Source organism: Trichosurus vulpecula, chromosome 2 (assembly GCF_011100635.1).
Source record: "Trichosurus vulpecula isolate mTriVul1 chromosome 2, mTriVul1.pri, whole genome shotgun sequence".
Taxonomy (NCBI): Eukaryota; Metazoa; Chordata; class Mammalia; order Diprotodontia; family Phalangeridae; genus Trichosurus; species Trichosurus vulpecula.
This window is the reverse complement of record NC_050574.1, coordinates 70,733,181-70,752,389: the sequence shown is the minus strand read 5'-3', so window position 1 is coordinate 70,752,389 and position 19,209 is coordinate 70,733,181. Positions and strand designations below refer to the sequence as shown.

Here is a 19,209-nt window from a genome sequence, read left to right as displayed (position 1 = left end):
TTGGCTAAAATGACAAAACAGGAAAATGATAAATGCTGGAGAGGATGTGGGAAAATTGGAACACTGTTACATTGCTGGTGGAGTTGTGAACTGATTCAGCCATTCTGGAGAGCAATTTGGAACTATGCCCAAAGGGCTATAAAGATGTGCATACCCTTTGACCCAGCAATACCACTTCTAGGGTTGTATCCCAAAGAGATCACACAAGTGGGAAAAGGACCCACATGTACAAAAATATTTATAGCAGCTCTTTTTGTAGTAGCAAAGAATTGGAAATCAAGAGGATGCCCATCAATTGGGGAATGGCTGAACAAGTTGTGGTATATGAAGGTAATAGAATACTATTGTGTGATAAGAAATGGGGATGATATGGACTTCATAATAACATGGAAAAACCTATGTGATATAATGCTGAGTGAGCGGAGCAGAACCAGGAGAACATTATACACAACCACGGATATATCTCCGATGACTAACCCTGATAGATTTTGCTCTTCTCAGCAATACAAAGTGCAAAGGACTCATGATGGAGAGAGCTATCTACATCCAGAGAAAGACCTATGAAGCATGAATGCAGAGTAAGGCACACTGTATGCTCTCCATTTTTTTCCCCTTTGTTTTTTTTTCTCTTTTGTTTTTGGGTTTTTTTTTTTGGTTCCGTTTCCTCTTTCTCATGATGATTCATTCCATTGGTCATAATTCTTCTTTACAACTTGACTACTGTGTAAATAAGTTCAATGCAAAGTTATATGTAGAAGATATATTGGATTCCATGCTGCCTTGGGGAGGGGGGAAGAGAATCTGGAACTCAAAATTATGTGGAACTGAGAGTTGTAAACTAAAAATAAAAAATCTTAATTATAAAAAAAAGAAAATAAAAAAAGAAAGTAGGTAAAAAAATGCTACCTATTATATTGACTGCTTACTTCACTTAGTATCAATTCAAATAAGGCTTTCCATGCTTCTCTGTGTTCCTCATCCTTGTTTCTTACAGCATAGCAATATTCTGTTATATTCATGTATTACAATTTATTTAAATGTTCCCCAATCAATGAGTACCTACTTTATTTCCATCATCACATATTTATTAAGCATGAAGTCCTTGTGCTTGGTGCTTCAGGGGAATGTAAATATGAATGAAACTTGACCCCTGCTCTCAAGAAAGAAGATAAAACAAGTGTATCAGTTCAGTTCAATTATAAATCTCATGCTACATTCAAGGCATACAGCACAGTTCTTACTCTCAAGGAGCATACATTTTGGAGAGGATTCTGGGAAGATGGCAGAGTAGGTCAGAAAATTCCAAGCTCTCAAGATTTTCCCCCACAAAAGAGTTAAAATGGCACATTAGGGTGAACCAAATATGGGTGGAGACAAAGAAGAATAGGGGCACAACTGGGGTCTTCCAGGGACAATCTCAGGATGAAGTTTGGTCCCAAGAAGAGTAAACACCTCCGGGCTGGGTTCCATTTTAACAACAAGCAGCAAGCCCCTTAAACAACAAGCAGCAAGTCCTGGGGTTAGTTGGTTTGAGAGGCTGCCTTGGCCCCAGACACTGGAACTTGTCACCCCAGGACAGTGAAGGGAGTTGGGCGTTTGAGCCCAGGAAGATTGAGGGAACCCCTGCTGACAAGCTGTGCTGCAAAGAGCGATTGGGGTGAGAAGAACCCACCACAGGCCTGGTGAGCACAGCATAAGTAGTGGGGCAGAAAATCCCTGGCTGTGGGCACTTACAGGAGTTTGGGGGTTTGGCTTTAGTTCCAGGCTAGAGGGGAGAACTGAACATCTGGGGCAAGAGGCACCATTTCCCATACCACAGGGCTAGAGGTGATTACAAAAATCAAGCTATTACCACAAAAAAATGCAGAGGCAAAAGAAAAAGAAACCAACCATAGAAACCTATTATAGGAATAGAGATGATCGGGGTTCATCTTCAGAGGAGGATACTGAAGCAAAGAAACCCCCAAAGAGTAATGTCAAATTGTCACCTGCCCAAAAAGAATTTATAGAAGATCTTTAAAAAGACTTTAAAAATCAAATGACAGAGATGGAGGAAAAACTAAAAAAAAAAAGAATAATCCAAGAAAACCAATTATAAAAGGAGATCCAGAATCTTAAGGAGGAAAATGACACCTTGAAAATTAGAATTGGGCAAAGTGAAGCCAGTGAAATTATAAGAGATTAAGAAATAATTAAACAAAACATGAATAATGAAAAAATAGAAGAGAAAGTGAAATATAAGAAAAACAACAGATTTGGAGAATAGATCAAGAAGAAAAAGTATAAAAATAATTGGAGTAACTGAAAGTTATGATCAAAAAAAGAATCTTGATACAATAATGCAAGAAATAATTAAATAAAATTGTCCTGAAGCATTAGAACCCTTAAGGCAGGGAGTAGAAATAGAAAAAAATCCATCGATCACCACTTAAAAGAGATCCTATGAGGAAAACTCATAGGAATATCATAGTCAAATTCCGAAACCCCCAGCTCAAGGACAAATATTAAAAGCATCAAGATTAAAACAATTTAAATATGAGGGTGCCATAATCACAATTACACAAGACCTAGCAGCAGACACATTAAAGGACAACAGGTCTTGGAACACAATATATTGAAGAGCAAAAGACCTGGGGCTCCGGCCAAAGATATCATACCCTGCAAAGCTAAGTATTATTGTGAATGAAAAAAAAATGGACATTTGATAAACTTTCAGACTTTCAAGACTGTTAAAAAAAATCCTCAACTTAATAGATTTGACATACAAGAACCAAGACAAACAGAAGGTATATAACAATGACTAATTATAAGGGATTCATGAGGACAGACTGTTTACCTTTTATATAATGTAAAATGTATGTCTAAGATTCTTATTAATAATTGGTGACCTCATAAAAAAGATTGGGGTAAACCTATGATATGAATTTAAAAAAGTAAAACCATTTAGGAACAGCTAAAAAGAGTAATTATTTTATACAAATGAGGTGCAAGAGGAAGAAAGGATATAGAGGAATTAGATGAGGAAGGAGGGCTGGTAGTTCTGGTAACCTACTTTCATTGGGAATGGGCTTAAGAGGGAACAGTACATATATATTTAGAAGAGTATAAAAGTCTTCTAAATTTAGAAGAAATAAAATGGTAGAGGCATAGAGAGGGGGGAGAGGACAAGGGAGGGATCTTTAGAGGAGAGAATGAGGAAATAGGTATAAGGGGAGTATAGAACGGTGTTTAGATTAATGAGAATGGGAGGATAGGGGAGGGATCCTTGGAGGGGGGTAGGCAAGTAATAGGAGGGCAAGTTAGCAGGTAGAAGTAAAGTAGAGGAGGCAGGAGGGATAGGAAACAAGGGATGTGTACAAACATAAAAACAAGAATCAGGAGTAGAGTATGTTTGGGAAAGTATATGTCTATATGCACATGTATATATGTATAAGTGTATTTATCTGTATGTGTATGTATTGTTAAATCTGAAAATTTGGTTGAAGGAAAACAACAGAGCTAGGTGATAGAAAAATCCATGTTGTTTATTATTTTCCCTTAAAGCATAGCTAAGCTAGCTTACTTGTACGTACAAGAAGTCAGAGCATAGGCTCTGGCTGACTGAACAAAGGAATGAGAAAACTTATATACGTTATTTTAGCAGACCTAGCAAGCCTGTATTACCTCATTTTTTATGACCCCCATGTATGTTTAACCATGATACAAGAAGAGGATTTTCCTTAATTGAATAGAGTTGTAAAGGATGTTGACAAAAGTCAGTTGAAACTACAGCCCAGCGTCTCTGTGTCTCATTACATTCCATAACATAGTACATACCTGTAGAATATTAAGCAAGGTAATCTCTCTCGGGGTTAGGGTAATGTCCTTAGGTCAGTCTAATCCGGCCTTGTTGACAGAGGTAAGGGTATTTCCTGAGCAAACTTTTAGAGAGAACAAAGAAGCCCAGGTCCTGGATCTTCATCCAGTTACTCATTAATTCAGACTCTGGGTCTGGTTGAAATTAGAAATGATATAAAATAGTATAATATTTTCCACATTTCCCCCTTTTGGTCAAAGGTAAGCTGAAAGCTTCACCTGAAGACCAATTAAGGTATAGAAAATCCTCTATCTTCCTCTAGGGGTAAAGTTGTAAAAATCCTTATCTAGGTGGATTCAGGTTTTTTTTTTCTTCCTTTTTGTGGTTGGACATCCCCAGAGATGGACTGTAATTGTAAACTAATTGTAAACAAGCAGAGGGAGCAAGTTGCAAGGGGCAATAAGCCAAAGACACCAAAAGTACAGGTAAACAGTCTTGGGAATGCAAGGGACTCAGAAAGGGAGTTGTCCTTCGTAGAGGTTCTGGTCCAGAGTCTCAGGAGGGTTGCCTGCATCTGATGCTATCCCCTTCAGGCTCTTTGAACCTGGAGCGCAAGGTCTCCTATGGGCTCAGATGTCCACTCAGGAGCACGGGAAATCATCAGATGTGACAGAAGGATCAAGGAGTCCATATCCACAAGTTGGCAGCTGTAGAAGTAGTATCTGACAGGAACTCCCAGAATACATATGATTTGATAATTGAGAGAAAAACAGCACAACATAGGTCACAGCCATGCAGGGCTAAGTTCAAACAAATACAATAAATGGTTCAGTATCCCAGCCACACAGGGCTGAGTTTAAACAATTACAATAAAGTTTTTCTCACAATTCACAAAACTGCACAATTACATTAAGTACAGACCAAACCACTTGGTTCACAATAGAGGGGGAAAATTGCATGTCACATGTTTTACATTTACACATTAGATAACCAAGAAAACTTAAACATGAACCACACAAAGTAATGCAATCATTATTAACAATGTTGACTAATATTAAATTCCTTGTATCCCAGTAGCACAGTACATATACCATCATAAATTTTTAGTCATGCCATATCTCTTTGATGGCATTTACAAAATAATCCACAAACCATTCTTAACAAAACTTACAATGTTTCTGATTTAATTCCAGCAATTAATTGCACAATTTGTATACAAAGTAACTTTAAATCCCAGTTACATATTTCCAATGTCCATTTAAAGCAACAATTTTTTTTCCCAGATGACTGATTGTAGTTATCTGGTTCCTAGATAGTAAAAGAGAGTTCTGCTTCTCTGGTTCAGATCTAGAAATTCTCAGACAATTCCTACTTAATATAACTTAGTACAATCACTTAAATTTGGCTCTCCTTTTTTAAACTTCAGAGTATTTCAGTTTATATATCATCTACTGTTTCTAACCTTACCTAAATTTTGTACCTGGTATAAGAGTCCTTTGAAATATAAAGGTCCAACCATAAATTGAATTCATCTTCCTTTTAAAATCATCAGACAGATACCTTAATAAAGGAGATACAATTTCACCTGTACCACTATCTTATACAAGTTTCTTGTACAAAAATCCACATTTAAGATCTTATTACCAAAACATACTTATTAGCTTGAATTTCCATGACTGATAAATTTTGGAGCCAATCATACACATCTGTATATAATTCTTAGAGGAATCAATCTGATCCTATTGCTTTTTCTCAAAATTTGCTGTCCTATTTAATTAGACATTTATCACATTGCATCTTTGCCTTATTACTTTGTCTAATCATTTCCTCCTTTTGGAGGATGTTATCTCTATATTCTTCTAATCTTTATTTGGTCATGAACATAGGTTAAAATTGTAAGCTATTCATTCCTGTATCCTATTATAATAACTCAGAGATATTCCAATATTCATCTATTACCTAATAGATTTAGCATTGTGCTTACAAAACTTCTTGATAATATAAATTTGCTATGAAGAAAAGAGGGAGAATTTCATATATCTTAACAGAAGGAAAGAACTTCCTTAGCTCTGTTTGATTCCAGGCACGAGTCATATCTGATAGCCAGTCTTATAGTCACCAGGTGCTGAAAGCAGGGCTTAGGAGTAACCAGGTGGGGCTTTTCCTTTTCAGAAAGGAAATAGCAGAATTGGGAAATAGAGTCAGGAAGATCCTACCTAGGTTGTGTCCAAGGTTGTCTTCAAGACTTTTTCCCAGGCACAGATATCCACTTTTAAAAATTCTCAGTCTGTAATGCCTGCCATTCCACTACTGGCTTCATGTGACCTATCCCTGTAATCAGAGCTCAAAACAATATTAAATTGTAGTCCCATAAAATCTTAAATAGCAAATAAATATCCTTCAGATAGGACTGTCCAAAATTTCATTGAGCTAATATTTATCAAATCAAGCTACATAACTTTTCTGTCTTCTAAAATACTTTCTCACACTCTCAACTTAACTTAAACCATTTGAAACTAGTATTCCTTTGGGACAGGAGAGGCTTAGCTAACTCCTATTTGTTCCTAAACCTTCTTATCTGCCTTTTGTATTTCCAATCAAACCTTTATTTACTTTTCCAAATCTTTCAAACCCATTATTCAGTCTTCCTTTACGTTTCAACCATAAGACAAGATAGTTCATAAAATAATACTTTTTACTGACATAACTGTCTGTACTGGAATCCATTCCAGCTTAAACAAAGCAAAGAGGTTAATGACCAACCTCACAGGTTGAGGAAAGGGACACTTCAGGAATCAAATCTTATACACATTGATAAGCTCTAACTTTTGCTTAAAATCACAAACACATTTTCCAAAACATTTCTAGAATTATTTCCCTTTCTTAAAAACAGTTTAAAATTTTTTATCCTGATGTTAAAAGGAATGCTCACTAAACTTTCCTGAAGACAATTATTTAGAAGGTTTTAAAATGATAGACATCTCCTTTTTCCTTATAGCAAATTAACCCTTAAACACTGGAATTCATTAACTAAGTTGGTGCCAAATGTCCTCATTCTCAAATATTGCCCAGAATTCCTAGATATTACAAAGTTCCTTAGTCAAAAAGTATTATAATGGGAGGACACTTAGTTTCTATAAATTACATACCCAATTAATAGCCTTATCACAATAACAAAGTTTACCAGGACTTTTAAAACTTTTTCCAGAGTAATTCCTCTACACTGAAAACCACACAAGATTGATAAGAATTCATGACTAGATGGTTTCAAAAATTCTTGTTTCAGTTAATAACTTAAATTTCTTAATTAACTACAATTCTTAATCTAACAACATCCAGATTATAAGAGGAATTATTTTAATCACTAGTGGTAACATTTTAATTTCTAAGGCCCAATACTCTTAGCATTGTAAAAGATTACCACATTTTTCAATATTGCTGATACATCTGTTTGTCAAATTATACAATTTAGAAATGTAACAGTGCCCAAACATAATTATGCATTTTAAAACTTGAAACAACCCATTTATCAATTTAGGTGAACACATTTCTAAATCTCCATGCACAGAGAATCTTTCATATCATCATTTGAAAGTATGACTTTAAATCACCAGATATATTCTCATAATAGAAAACTTTTTCACACAGAAAGTCTGTTCTTATGGTTAAATATCAGTATTATTAATTATTTCTTGTTATAACCACATATAACAGTTCCAAATTTTATCACATCCCTTTGAAAACCCAATTCACATATATCAAAATCAGCTTAAAATTGCTATAATATAATTTCTTACCACACAATGGTCTTGTCAAATTTCACAATCTAAGAGAATTTTTGGGAACACAATGCAAGTTTAGAAATACAGAGACAATAATTTTCAGATGACATCAATTGTAATTCCAGATTTCCACATATAGAAATTATTCAGCTTATTACTTTTGGTATTTAAAAACCACTTCAAAAGTTAACAATTACATTAATTTAAAGAGAGATAATAATACTGTTGTGTCTAACATATACCAGACTTTACGTTAAGCATTTTACAATCATTATCATTTTGATCCCATAACGACCATCATTATTATTTTCCCTTTACAAATCAGGAAACAGGTCAAACCGAGATTAAAATACAGTTTTACAATTGGAACAAGAAGTGTGAAGTTACCTAGAGCAGAAGGTAGTATCCCAGTGGTGACAATTCTGGGGGGCAGAAAGTCCAAATCCATCTACCTTTTCCTTCCCCCACAACTGCAGAAGTTACTGAGCCTAAAGCGGTTTTGCAGCTGCTAGGACAGGGTGGGCAGAATGCATAGGACCTGGGTGACAATTCCAAACTTTGCCAAAAAGGATGGGCTACAAAGGTACCCAGAGGAACAGGACTGTCAGAATACTGTCAGTCTGTGAATTTCTGTCCTTCTCCTTTCGCCAGGTGGGGAAGGGTGATTTAAGTTTTCCCTGCAGTTCTCCTGCATTCTCTCCTAATTTGATCTGGGAGGAAAGGAGTTTGTTTTAGCTGCTTTGACTTTTACTGCAGCACTGGCTCGGTCAGAGACAAGACAATGGTGAAAGATCTCAATGATTGTAACTCAAGTAAACTTCACCTGAGTGATCAGCATTGGGAGGGTGTTTTAGCACCAGTGAGAGTTCCTGGAGTGATCTATAGTCTCAGGAGTTCTGTCCCAAAATCCAACTAACCAATTTCCAAACTTTTAATGAATAATCAATCCCAGAATATGCTAAAATGTTTCAGCTCTATTTTTTCTTCAAGTCTGGTTGGCCAGACCAAACATTGAAAAAGAAAAGAGAGTCTCTGTTTCCCTAACTGCAGCCTTAGAATTCTCTGGCTATCTGTGTTTCAGATTTTACATGGTATAGACATTTCACAGCACAGGCTCTCACACAGGCAGTTAACCGACAATTAACAAAACAAATACAGAACAAATACAGACTGAGTTCAGAGTTCAAACAACAGAGAATTAGAAGTTTTCATGAGGGGGCAGCTAGGTGGCACAGTGAGTAGAGCACCAGCCCTGGAGTCAGGAGGACCTAAGTTCAAATACGACCTCAGACACTTGATACACTTACTAGCTGTGTGACTTACTAGCTGTGTGATCTTGGGCAAGTCACTTAACCCCAATTGCCCTACTTTCCCCCCTCCAAAAAAAAAAGGAAAAAAAAAGAAGTTTTCGTGAGTTGGCTATTAGCACCCCTATGGTGTTTGGGGAAGCCTTGGCATTCCTGATTTTTCTGACTGTCCATATCCTATCCCTTAGGAAGGGGGAAAGGGGAGATGGAAGAGGACTAGGTAAGGGAAGGCTAGGAGTAAGGATAAAATGCATTTATCCTCCCCATAATCAGAGCCTTTAAGGGAAGAAAGCAGGAATAGGGCAGAAGGCAAAAACAGAGCCCTTAAGGGAAGAGGGAAAAGGGGGAGGGAAGAGAGAAGGCAACAGTAGCAGAACAGAGTTACCTCCCTCCAGATCAGAGCCTTTTCTGGGAGGCAGAGGGGAGGGAAAAAGCAAAGTGCAGTTTTTCTCCCCAGGATCAGGGCCTCCAAGGGAAGGAAGGAAGGGAGGGAGTGAGGAATAGGGTGGAGGGAGTGGAGGAACAGTTGGACTTCTAATTCTAGTTTTTGACTGATCCATAGTTAATTTTCTAGATCAATCAGTGTTTCCAGGGGATCTATGTGCATTTGCCTGCAGATCTGATCCCTGCCCCCAGAGCTAGCTTAAAGGGAATTTTCAGACTTCAACCAATTTTGTGGGAGTCCTTTTTGGAAGCTGGGAAGAGAGACAACTTACCCCCACCTTGTCAAGGCCAAAATTCCAGGAAAAATTAATCCTATGGTGCCTAAAAGCATTGGCAATGTTGGGCTGCATTGTCCCGTTCCCATCATTTCCATCCGAAAGTCATGGCACCATAACTGTTAAACCTGAAAATTTGGTTGAAGGAAAACAACAGAGCTAGGTGATAGAAAAATCCATGTTGTTTATTATTTTCCCTTAAAGCATACCTAAACTAGCTTACTTGTATGTACAAGAAGTCAGAGCATAGGCTCTGGCTGACTGAACAAAGGAATGAGAAAACTTATATACGTTATTTTAGCAGACCTAGCAAGCCTGTATTACCTCATTTTTTATGACTCCCATGTATGTTTAATCATCATACAAGAAGAGGATTTTCCTTAATTGAACAGAGTTGTAAAGGATGTTGACAAAAGTCAGTTGAAACTACAGCCCAGCATCTCTGTGTCTCATTACATTCCATAACATAGTATATACCTGTAGAATATTAAGCAAGGTAATCTCTCTCGGGGTTAGGGTAATGTCCTTAGGTCAGTCTAATCTGGCCTTGTTGACAGAGGTAAGGGTATTATTACCTGAGCAAACTTTTAGAGAGAACAAAGAAGCCCAGGTCCTGGATCTTCATCCAGTTACTCATTAATTCAGACTCTGGGTCTGGTTGAAATTAGAAATGATATAAAATAGTATAATATTTTCCACAGTATATATCAAGAAGCATATCTAAACTATATTGTAACCTTCTGGGGGGTGCGGGCAGGGGAAAAAAGAACAAAGTTAAAAAGTGCACAGCAGAGAACAAAAGAAAACACGAGGAAGCAAAGAAAAGATGGACAATTCTCAACATAAGGTGTATTATTTGTCATACAGCTTTCTTCAAATGAAAATTTATTGTTACATATTTTGAATCCTCTCTTATGTTCTGCTATGCATATGACATGCTTTTTTTCCTTACTCTGTATTTAAGTTTCAATATTTAAGTTTATGATATGTTTTTGTTTCTTTTCTCTATTCTGTATTTGTGTTCTGGTAAAATAAACAAAAAATAAGCATACACTTTCCTGAAGATAAAACTTCTAAATAGTAAATATAAGATAATTTGAGGAGGGACCAAAATGTCACTATCACTAATTACGAACCTAATGTATTCAATGCACTTTCTAGATACTAAGGATAAAAAGCTGAAAAATTATAGTCCTTGTCCTCATGCAAATTTACAGTTTAACAGTAAGGATAGTATGTATACATACAGAAGTATGATACAAAGTAGAATGTGATAAAGGAACAGGCATATTGCTATTCAAAATTAGAGGAAGGAGAGATGACCTTTAGCTGGGGTGAGGGGATAAAGAAAGGCTTAATGGAAGAGGTGGGCCTTAAAGGAAGCCACCTCCCTTGTTTTGAACAAGGAAAGGGATGTGGACAAGTGGGTTCTAGCCTGTGTGAAAGCATGGAAGTGAAAGAGACTAGAATGAGACTAGGGAACACTTACTAGATCAGTTTTTCCATAGGCTAGAAGAGAAGGTTGAAATCAGTTATGGAGTGCCTTAAATGTCAAGCTAGGGAGTTGTCCTTTCACCTTCGGTGCAAAGAGGAGCCACAGAAGATTTCTGAGTAGGAGAACAATGACACAGTCAGACCTGTGGAGTAACTATCATAGGAGACAGAAGGTACAATTGCTAAGATCGGAATCAAGACCAAAGGGAACCTGGAGAAAATGGAATCTCTATTTAGCAGTTCAGAAAGAGGTGTTCTGTGAAGAACAGTTTAACAGGTAGAGAGGAGGGTGAGCAGAAGGAAGAACAGGAGCAGTTTTTAAAGTTCAGATCTTTTCTCTCCAACTAGATGGTAAGCACCTACACAGGAAGGACCATATCTGATATTTATATTTCTACCATCTTCCCTCCTAGCATTTAGCACAGTGACTCTCACACAGTAAGTGCTTAAATGTTGTAAGTGCTTGTTGTTGTAGTTATTGTCAGGCTTACAACCTAGGGGACATTCTGGATTCCTCACTATTTCTCACCTCCCAAATCCAAGCTGTCAAGACCTGAAGATTTCACCTTTGCAACATCTTCTGAAAAAAACCTCTCTCTCCTCTGACACTGCCACCACTCTGGTGAAGGCCCTCATTGCCTCATGCTTTGATTGCATCAATAGTCTGAGGATAAGTCTACCTGCCTCTAGTCTCTCTCCACTTCAATCCATCCTATTCCATTCAGCCACTAAAATGGCTTAAAGCTCAGGTCCAATCCTGTCACACTCACACACCCTGGGCGCCGCCTCCCCCCCCCCCCCCAAACAGCAACAACAACATGGTTTCCTATTGTCTCCAGGACCAAGTAGAAAGTGCTCTATTTGGCACTTAAAGCCCTTCATAACCTGGTCCCTTCCTACCTTTCCAGTCTTCTTACACCTTCTGAACCCTCCTCCTTCTCTTTGATCTAGTGATACTGGCTTCCAGCTATTCCATGAACAACATACTCCATCTCTCACCTCTGGGCATTTTCTCTGGCTGTCATTCATGTCTAGGATGTTCTCGCTCCTCTGCTCTGACTGACCTCCCTAGCTTTCTTTAAGTCCCAATTAAAATTCTACCTTCTACAGGAAGCCTTCCCTAACTCCCCTTGATTCCAGTGCCTTCCCTCTGTTAATTATTTCCTACTTATCCTGTACATAACTTGCTTTATATATATTTACTTGCATGTTGTTCCCCCCCCCATTAGATTGTAAACTCTTTGGGGGCAGGGATTGTCTTTTGCCTCTTTTTGTCTCCTCAGTGCTTAGCACAGTCTGACACTCTCTCCTCTGGAATCTGTCCAGCGGCAAGACAGAATCAAGATGACTGGTGATGGCTCAAGATGCAGTGGATGACCTTGGTGTCTTTGATATCTAACCAAGCTCTATGCACGCCACAGCACCTGCTTCAACTGCCTTCATGACCGTTGGAACAAACTGTTCCCATCTGCCCACATGCTTGGGGTAGACACCCCCCCCCCAACTCACTAATGGGTTTGAGACCCTTTGGCTACCCTCAACCTGGGTTAGCCCATCTGCTGAAACAGTTTACTGGGTGTGGCCACTGCACATGCTACAGCTTCTTGAAGCTACAGGTGAGAGTTGGGTGGAACAGGTAGACACCAAAGGTGAAAAGCAGCCCTGAAAAGGGCTCAGCAGCCATCACACCAGAGGTACCAGTTCTCCCTGAACATACCTGTTATAAAAATATTGACGTTGTCTAGGAATAAACAATACTCATTGGGGAGCCAGGAACATTTTAATCATATTTTACATTTATTCGGTCTGAATAAATGGATATGTCCCCTCAACAGAGTAAGGGGAATACAAGGACTCAGAGGGATGCCAGTCCTTTTACTGACTCCCACTACTTCACTAACAATGCATTAGTTTTCCAATCTTCCCACATCTTCTCCAACATTTATAATTTTTAAGGAAAGCAATATTAAGGGGTTAACAATTTCACTTTAAATAAACATACATATCATTCACTTAGTTCAGGGGAAAAAGTCAATACCCTGAACTTCAGAGCAAACACAAACAGAAATTATAAATGGAGCAAAATAACACAAATCAACAGACAGGCTTCTATCTGTCTGACCAAAGACATTACGTACATAGAGAGAAGCACCAACATCTGGGCTTTCTAAGCCAGAAGGGCTCCTTAACAGCTACCCAGAGTCTTGTCTGGCCAAATCATCAACACTCTTTCAATGAGAGTGCCCCCAAAACAAAACACCAACCTCAGATCATATATACACTTCTCAGAGCCCTGGGGCTTAGGTCCTACTTAGCAAAAGGGTGTGGAGCCTGGGGCTTTCTTGTTTCCTAAGCAGGTTATCAAAGACTCTTGATCCAATCAAAGACTCAAAGGCACTTGATTACCTCAATACTGAGAAGAACAAAATACAACAAAAAGTCCACTTTGTTTGCCATTACATTTGAAAGGCAAGACTCATGGAAGGTACTTGACTGCCTTAGTGCTGTGAAGCACTCCTAAAGAAAAAAAAAGGCAAAAAGTCCCACTCTGCTTGCCATCACACTCTTCTATCATAGTTAGCAGACATGTTTTATTTTAACCTGTAAGGATGCTGTACTTTTCACCTCCTTCTGCTGTGCTTAAGTACGCCCATTTATATGGTTTTTCTCCAGTATGAGTTCTCTGCTGCCTAGTGAGATGTGTCTTCCTCCCAAAGGCCTTCCCACATACAGTACATTGATAAGGTTTCTCTCCAGTATGAATTATTTGATGTTGAATAAGTTCTAAGTTGTATGGGAAAGCCTTCCCACACTGCTTACATTCAAAAAGAATGTTTCCAGTATAAATTTGCTGATGCACATTAAGATGCACCTTTCTCGTTAAGGCCTTTCAATATTCACTACATTCGTAAGGTTTCTCTCCCAGTATGAATTTCTGATGCAATGTAAGTTTTGATTTATACATGAAAGCTTTCCCACATTCACTACATTTGCAAGGTGTCTCTCCTATGAACTCTCTGATGCACTATAAGGTGTTTCTTAATCTTGAAGACCTTTCCACACCCACTACATTCATAAGGTTTCTTTCCAGTATGAATTCTCTGATACACTTTAAATTGTAAGTCCTGAAGGCCTTCCCACATTCATTATATTCATAAGGTTTCTCTCCAGTATGAATTCTCTGATGCATAGTAAGCTCTAACTTTTTTCCTGAAGGCTTTCCTACATTCATCACATTTATAAGGTTTGTCTTCTCCAGTATGAACTCTCTGGTGCACTTTAAGTTGTTTCTTACTCCTAAAGGCCTTTCCACATTCACTACATTCATAAGGTTTCTCTCCAGTATGAATTCTCTGGTGTACAGTATGACTTCCTTTATATCTGAAAGTCTTTCCACATTCACTGCATTCATAAGGTTTCTCATCAGTATGAATTTTCTGATGCCCAGTAAGCCCTGAATTACTCCTGAAGGCCTTTCCACATTCCCTACATTCATAAAGTTTCCCTCCAGTATGAATTCTCTGATGCACAATAAACTCTGGCTTCCTCATGAAGGCCTTTCCACATTCACTACATTCATAAGGTTTCTCTCCAGTATGAATTCTCTGATGCACAGTAAGCTCTGACTTAATCCTGAAGGCCTTCCTACATTTATCACATTCATAAGGTTTCTCTCCTGAATGAAGTCTCTGATGTTTAGTATGATGTGTCTTCTTCCAGAAAGCCTTTCCACATTCATTGCCTTCATAAGCTTTCTCTCCAGTATGAATCCTCTGATGCACAGTAAGCTCTAACTTAATCCTGAAGGCCTTCCTACATTCACTACATTCTTAAGAATTATCTCCAGGATGAATTAGCTGACACACAGCAAGATGCTTCTTGCTCTTGAAGGCCTTCCCATATCCATTACGTTCAAGAAGTTTATCTCCAGTAAATTCTCTGCTCTCTGGATAGCTGCTTCTTGGAATATCTGCCTCTGGCATCCAAAATGCTTCCTTTCTTTCCAACTGGTAGATCACATCTGGTTTGGAAACTGCAAATCCCAAAGACACCAAGTTCCCATAGTTTTTCAGCATTACATCTCTGTACAGCTTTTTCTGAGATGGGTTCAGTAGTACCCACTCCTCCTGGGTGAATTCCACAGCCACATCCTTGAATGTCACTGATTCCTGTCAAGGCCTGGCTGTCAGCACAGAAGCCATTCCCTCTTCCTCAAGGCTCCCACCTACTGGGGCAGGGCAGAGGCCACAGAAGGCAGAGTCTATCACACTTCAGCTCAGAATGAAGGAGGGGAAGCTGCCACCAGCAAGCCTGGAGGAGTCCTAGAGGAAAAAAAATGCATAACAATATTTTGATGCTAATATCAGGAAGGAATGAGGCTAAGCTAATTTGGAGAAGTTCTTTATACCTCCAGAAAATAAAAAAAAATACATAAGAAAATAAAATTTCCAAGATATAACCAGGAAGAAACAAAATTACTGGTTTGTCAAAAGAAAATCTGATTACTCTGAAAAGAAAGGCGAAAAAAAAACCTTGCAAGCAAAATGTATTTTCGAGAATGAAACAAAATCACTATCTGAGACAAAATGACCACAGCAAATAGTTTTAATTTTCCTTTAAAGTTAAAGAAGTTTGCTGTCACTCATATGGCTGGCTTGAAGCAGCACCATTTAAGTGTAAAAGGTTAGGTAAGGAGTTATAGGCAAAAGAGACATCAGCAGGTTTTATTATCCTTTGAAAAACATACTGAGAAAAATCTTTCCCTCAAAGTCACTCTCGAAAAAGCCGAGAATACACAAATTTAAACTGTTAACTCACAAGTTTAAAAAAACTTCCAACTTAAACTCATTCAAGGCCAGCAAAAACATAAACAAACCTAAAACAATTGGCTTATTAGAATCAAAGCCACTCAGTGTTTATAGCATGTATTGCCCAGGGCTATTCAGGTTGAAAGAACTAAAATATTGCCATAAAATAATGGACTTCCTCTGAAGTAAAACAGCATATAATCTCAGAAGCAAGATTTTAAAAATGATTTCCAAAGTAAAAAAAAAAAGTAACCTCTCAAAAATTTATAAAAATAAGCAACCAGGAATTATTGCCGTATTCTTATGGGTGGGCTCTCACATTGCCAATATAGGTTATGTAGGTAGACATGGGTTGTCTAAATGTGGCTGGTGGGAAGTCAGTGATGATAGATATCCCTGGGATCTTGCCCACCCCTCACCAAGGGAGACTTTGATCTCCACCTGGGGGGGTACAGGAATGGGAGTGGGGAGGGAAGGAAATTGGCCTCTCTGTTCCATAAGTACCAGACTAGAAATATTTTTGTCTGCCTTCTTAGATATTGCTGGTCTAAGAGCATAATTTTTTTTTTTAAGGTGCAAAAGGTTTTCCTGGCCACTATTTCTTACTGGGGAAGAATAACTCAAAACCTTATCCCCACAGGCTTGACTACTTTCCACCAAATGCTAATTACACAAAAGACCATAACAAATAGTGAATAAAGGGTTATTTATCCATTTATCCAAGTAAGTAACAAACAGAAATCAGAGAAGTTATACAGATTAGAATGGGTCAGATAATGTACAATGTGAATGAGTTCTTTAGATGGAAGTGAAATATCTCACCTTAACCAAGAAAGAGGTCTCATTTCACCCAGGAGGAAATTCCTTAAAGCCCAAGGGAGGCAAGAATAGAAATTAGGAATGTATTGAAACATCAGCTGTTCTATATTTCTGCTACTTTACAAAGTCTTTTTTTCTCTCTCCACAGTTCTCTCCTCGAAGAGAGTCAGGAACGGAATGTCTCTCTCAATGAAGAAATGAATGCCTTTGTTCTCCAAAGCTCTGGTATTAACTCCATCTCTCACCCAAGCACATGATTAAGTCATCATTATCTCTACAAAATTAGGAGTCATGCATGTGTATACATATAAATACATTTACATATACACATGCACACAAACACACATATATCTTTTGTTTTACAAAACGGATGTGTGTAAGTCATCTTGCCTGTTTAGAGTCCCACAGAAAATTCCCCAACTATCTGGCCTAAAATGGTTTAATAAGGTCATTAAGATAGTAGCATGGTAGATATACACTGTAGTTATAATAGCTAACTTTAAGGTTTGCAAAGCCCTTTGATTTGTTACCTTATTGGATCCCCACAATAATAACTCTTTGAGGTAGGTACTATTTTATCTTCATTTTACAGGTGAGGAAACTGAGGCCTGGCATAGTTAAGTGACTTGCTGAGGGTCATATAACTAGCAAATGCCTGAAATAAGATTCAAATCAGGTCTTCCTGACTCTAAATCCAATGCTCCAGCTACTATACCACCTCACAGACTGTACTGTGTGGTTTGTCCTTTGCTGTCAAAGATGACCATGACATCAAGAAGATGCTGCTGTTGTTCCAAAAGCAGTGTAATAGTTCCTTTGTGCTTTCTGGCTCATAGTTTCCATCTTAGCCATTTATTTTTCCAAGTAGCACTTTGAAGGAACCCTTTTGCTATGAGTCATCTTACCTCCATCATGCCTGAGATCACAGAAAATGTTCCCTCCTATGGAGAAACCCCTGCCTTCATATTAACCTTATTTACATTTTTCCTGTTTATGTCTAACAGAGCTATCTTGTCATCTCACACTTAGTAGGTTCCATGAACTTTATATAGCTCCTGCTTAAAAATTATTTAAATTTGTTTTAAGATCTTATAAAATAAATTTATTTCTGCTTTTCAAGTTTCGTATGTTTGGAATTTTGTATATCAGTTTGTTACTAAAAATGATGGATTTCTTTGGAAGTCTCCACCTAGAGCTCTTTAGCTCTCCATAAAAAGTAGGTAAATTTTGGAGTCCAAGTGAAATTAGAGAAGTTGGTAGCTTGATGTGGCATAGGTAGAACCAGAAAACCCAAAGTAAACTTCTAAATTCCAAATACTATCACTATACCATTCTTCATATGACTAATGTCCTCATTCAGAGAATGCAAAGCTTCTATTGTCTGTATTCACAGACCAGGTTCAATGTTGGGGCCTTGACCTCAAAGGGCCAATTCTACTCTTCATCTCACTACTCCAACTTTGAATTCTCCAGGAAAATTTATATGTATACTCATGATAAGGCTTATGTTTAGGCTCCCCTAAAAAGTGAGTTAACAGGGTTCCCATTTTACCACAAGCATTCATTGTATATAATATGAGGATTAGGTATGTGACAGACTTTATTTCATCTACCAAAGAAAATACATAAAATGAAAAAGACTCACAGGAATCCATGAAAAAATAAAAACACAAAGTACTCAAATAACACAGTAAATGCCCCTTGGAAGACAAAAATCCTTTAAGGACTACTGAACAAATAATTCCCATTCACCAACTCAAACCATCCACATAATTCATGGTCAATAATAAGGAAGCAATGGTAAGGTCCAGATCTCCTGGTCCTCCATGATGTTGCCTTCTAGCTACAAAGGTCACATTAATGGTCATCTTTCTTCTTCAAGAAGCATGCCATGGAAGTCTTCTCTCTTTAGAAGGTATAATATCACAGAAACATTTTATCTTTAGGGAATCCTCAAATTACCCATGAAGTAACTTTCAAGGCTGAGACTATCTATTCCCAAGAACTCTAGTCTTTGACCTGTGCTCAGAAAAGGAACTAGAAAAGCAGGAGGAGGTCAGGAATTGACAGTCCAGACACTCCCCTTCCAGGCTTGTCATTTGTCTTCCCTCCCTTCCTCCCTCCCTCCCCTCCTCCCTCCTTTCCTTTCTTCCTTCCTTCCTTCCTTCCTTCCTTCCTTCCTTCCTTCCTTCCTTCTTTCCTTCCTTCTTTCATTGGCAATTGGGGTTAAGTGATCTGCCAGATCACACAGATCACTAGATTTGTACTCAGGTGCTCCTGACTCTAGGACTAGTTGCTCTATCTACTGCGCCACCTAGCTGCTTCCCCATGACTGCTGTCTTGTACAATGGAGGCTTAGTGCATGCCTAGGCCACCTAAGATGGCAGCACACATGGAAAAAGCTAGGGGCTGTTTTGGGGAAGCTGGAGCACATAAGGCCATTCTGTTTTGGTTTCCATGTGATACGGAGCAGCCTTTTTCCAC

General features: G+C 38.2%; 1 protein-coding gene across 1 annotated transcript in view; it reads right to left on the bottom strand.

Moving 5' to 3' along the window:
* The window catches only part of LOC118836473 (zinc finger protein 484-like), a 30,488-nt gene extending 12,852 nt beyond the window's left edge, over positions 1–17,636 (bottom strand). Inside the window, exons 1-3 of the mRNA XM_036743755.1 lie at positions 17,631–17,636; positions 16,326–16,347; positions 14,748–14,927 (exon numbers count right to left, since the gene is read on the bottom strand). Coding sequence (XP_036599650.1) covers positions 14,748–14,927; positions 16,326–16,347; positions 17,631–17,636 — 208 coding nt within the window. The remainder of the gene's footprint in view (positions 1–14,747; positions 14,928–16,325; positions 16,348–17,630) is intronic.
* Between the last annotated feature and the right edge of the window lie 1,573 nt (positions 17,637–19,209).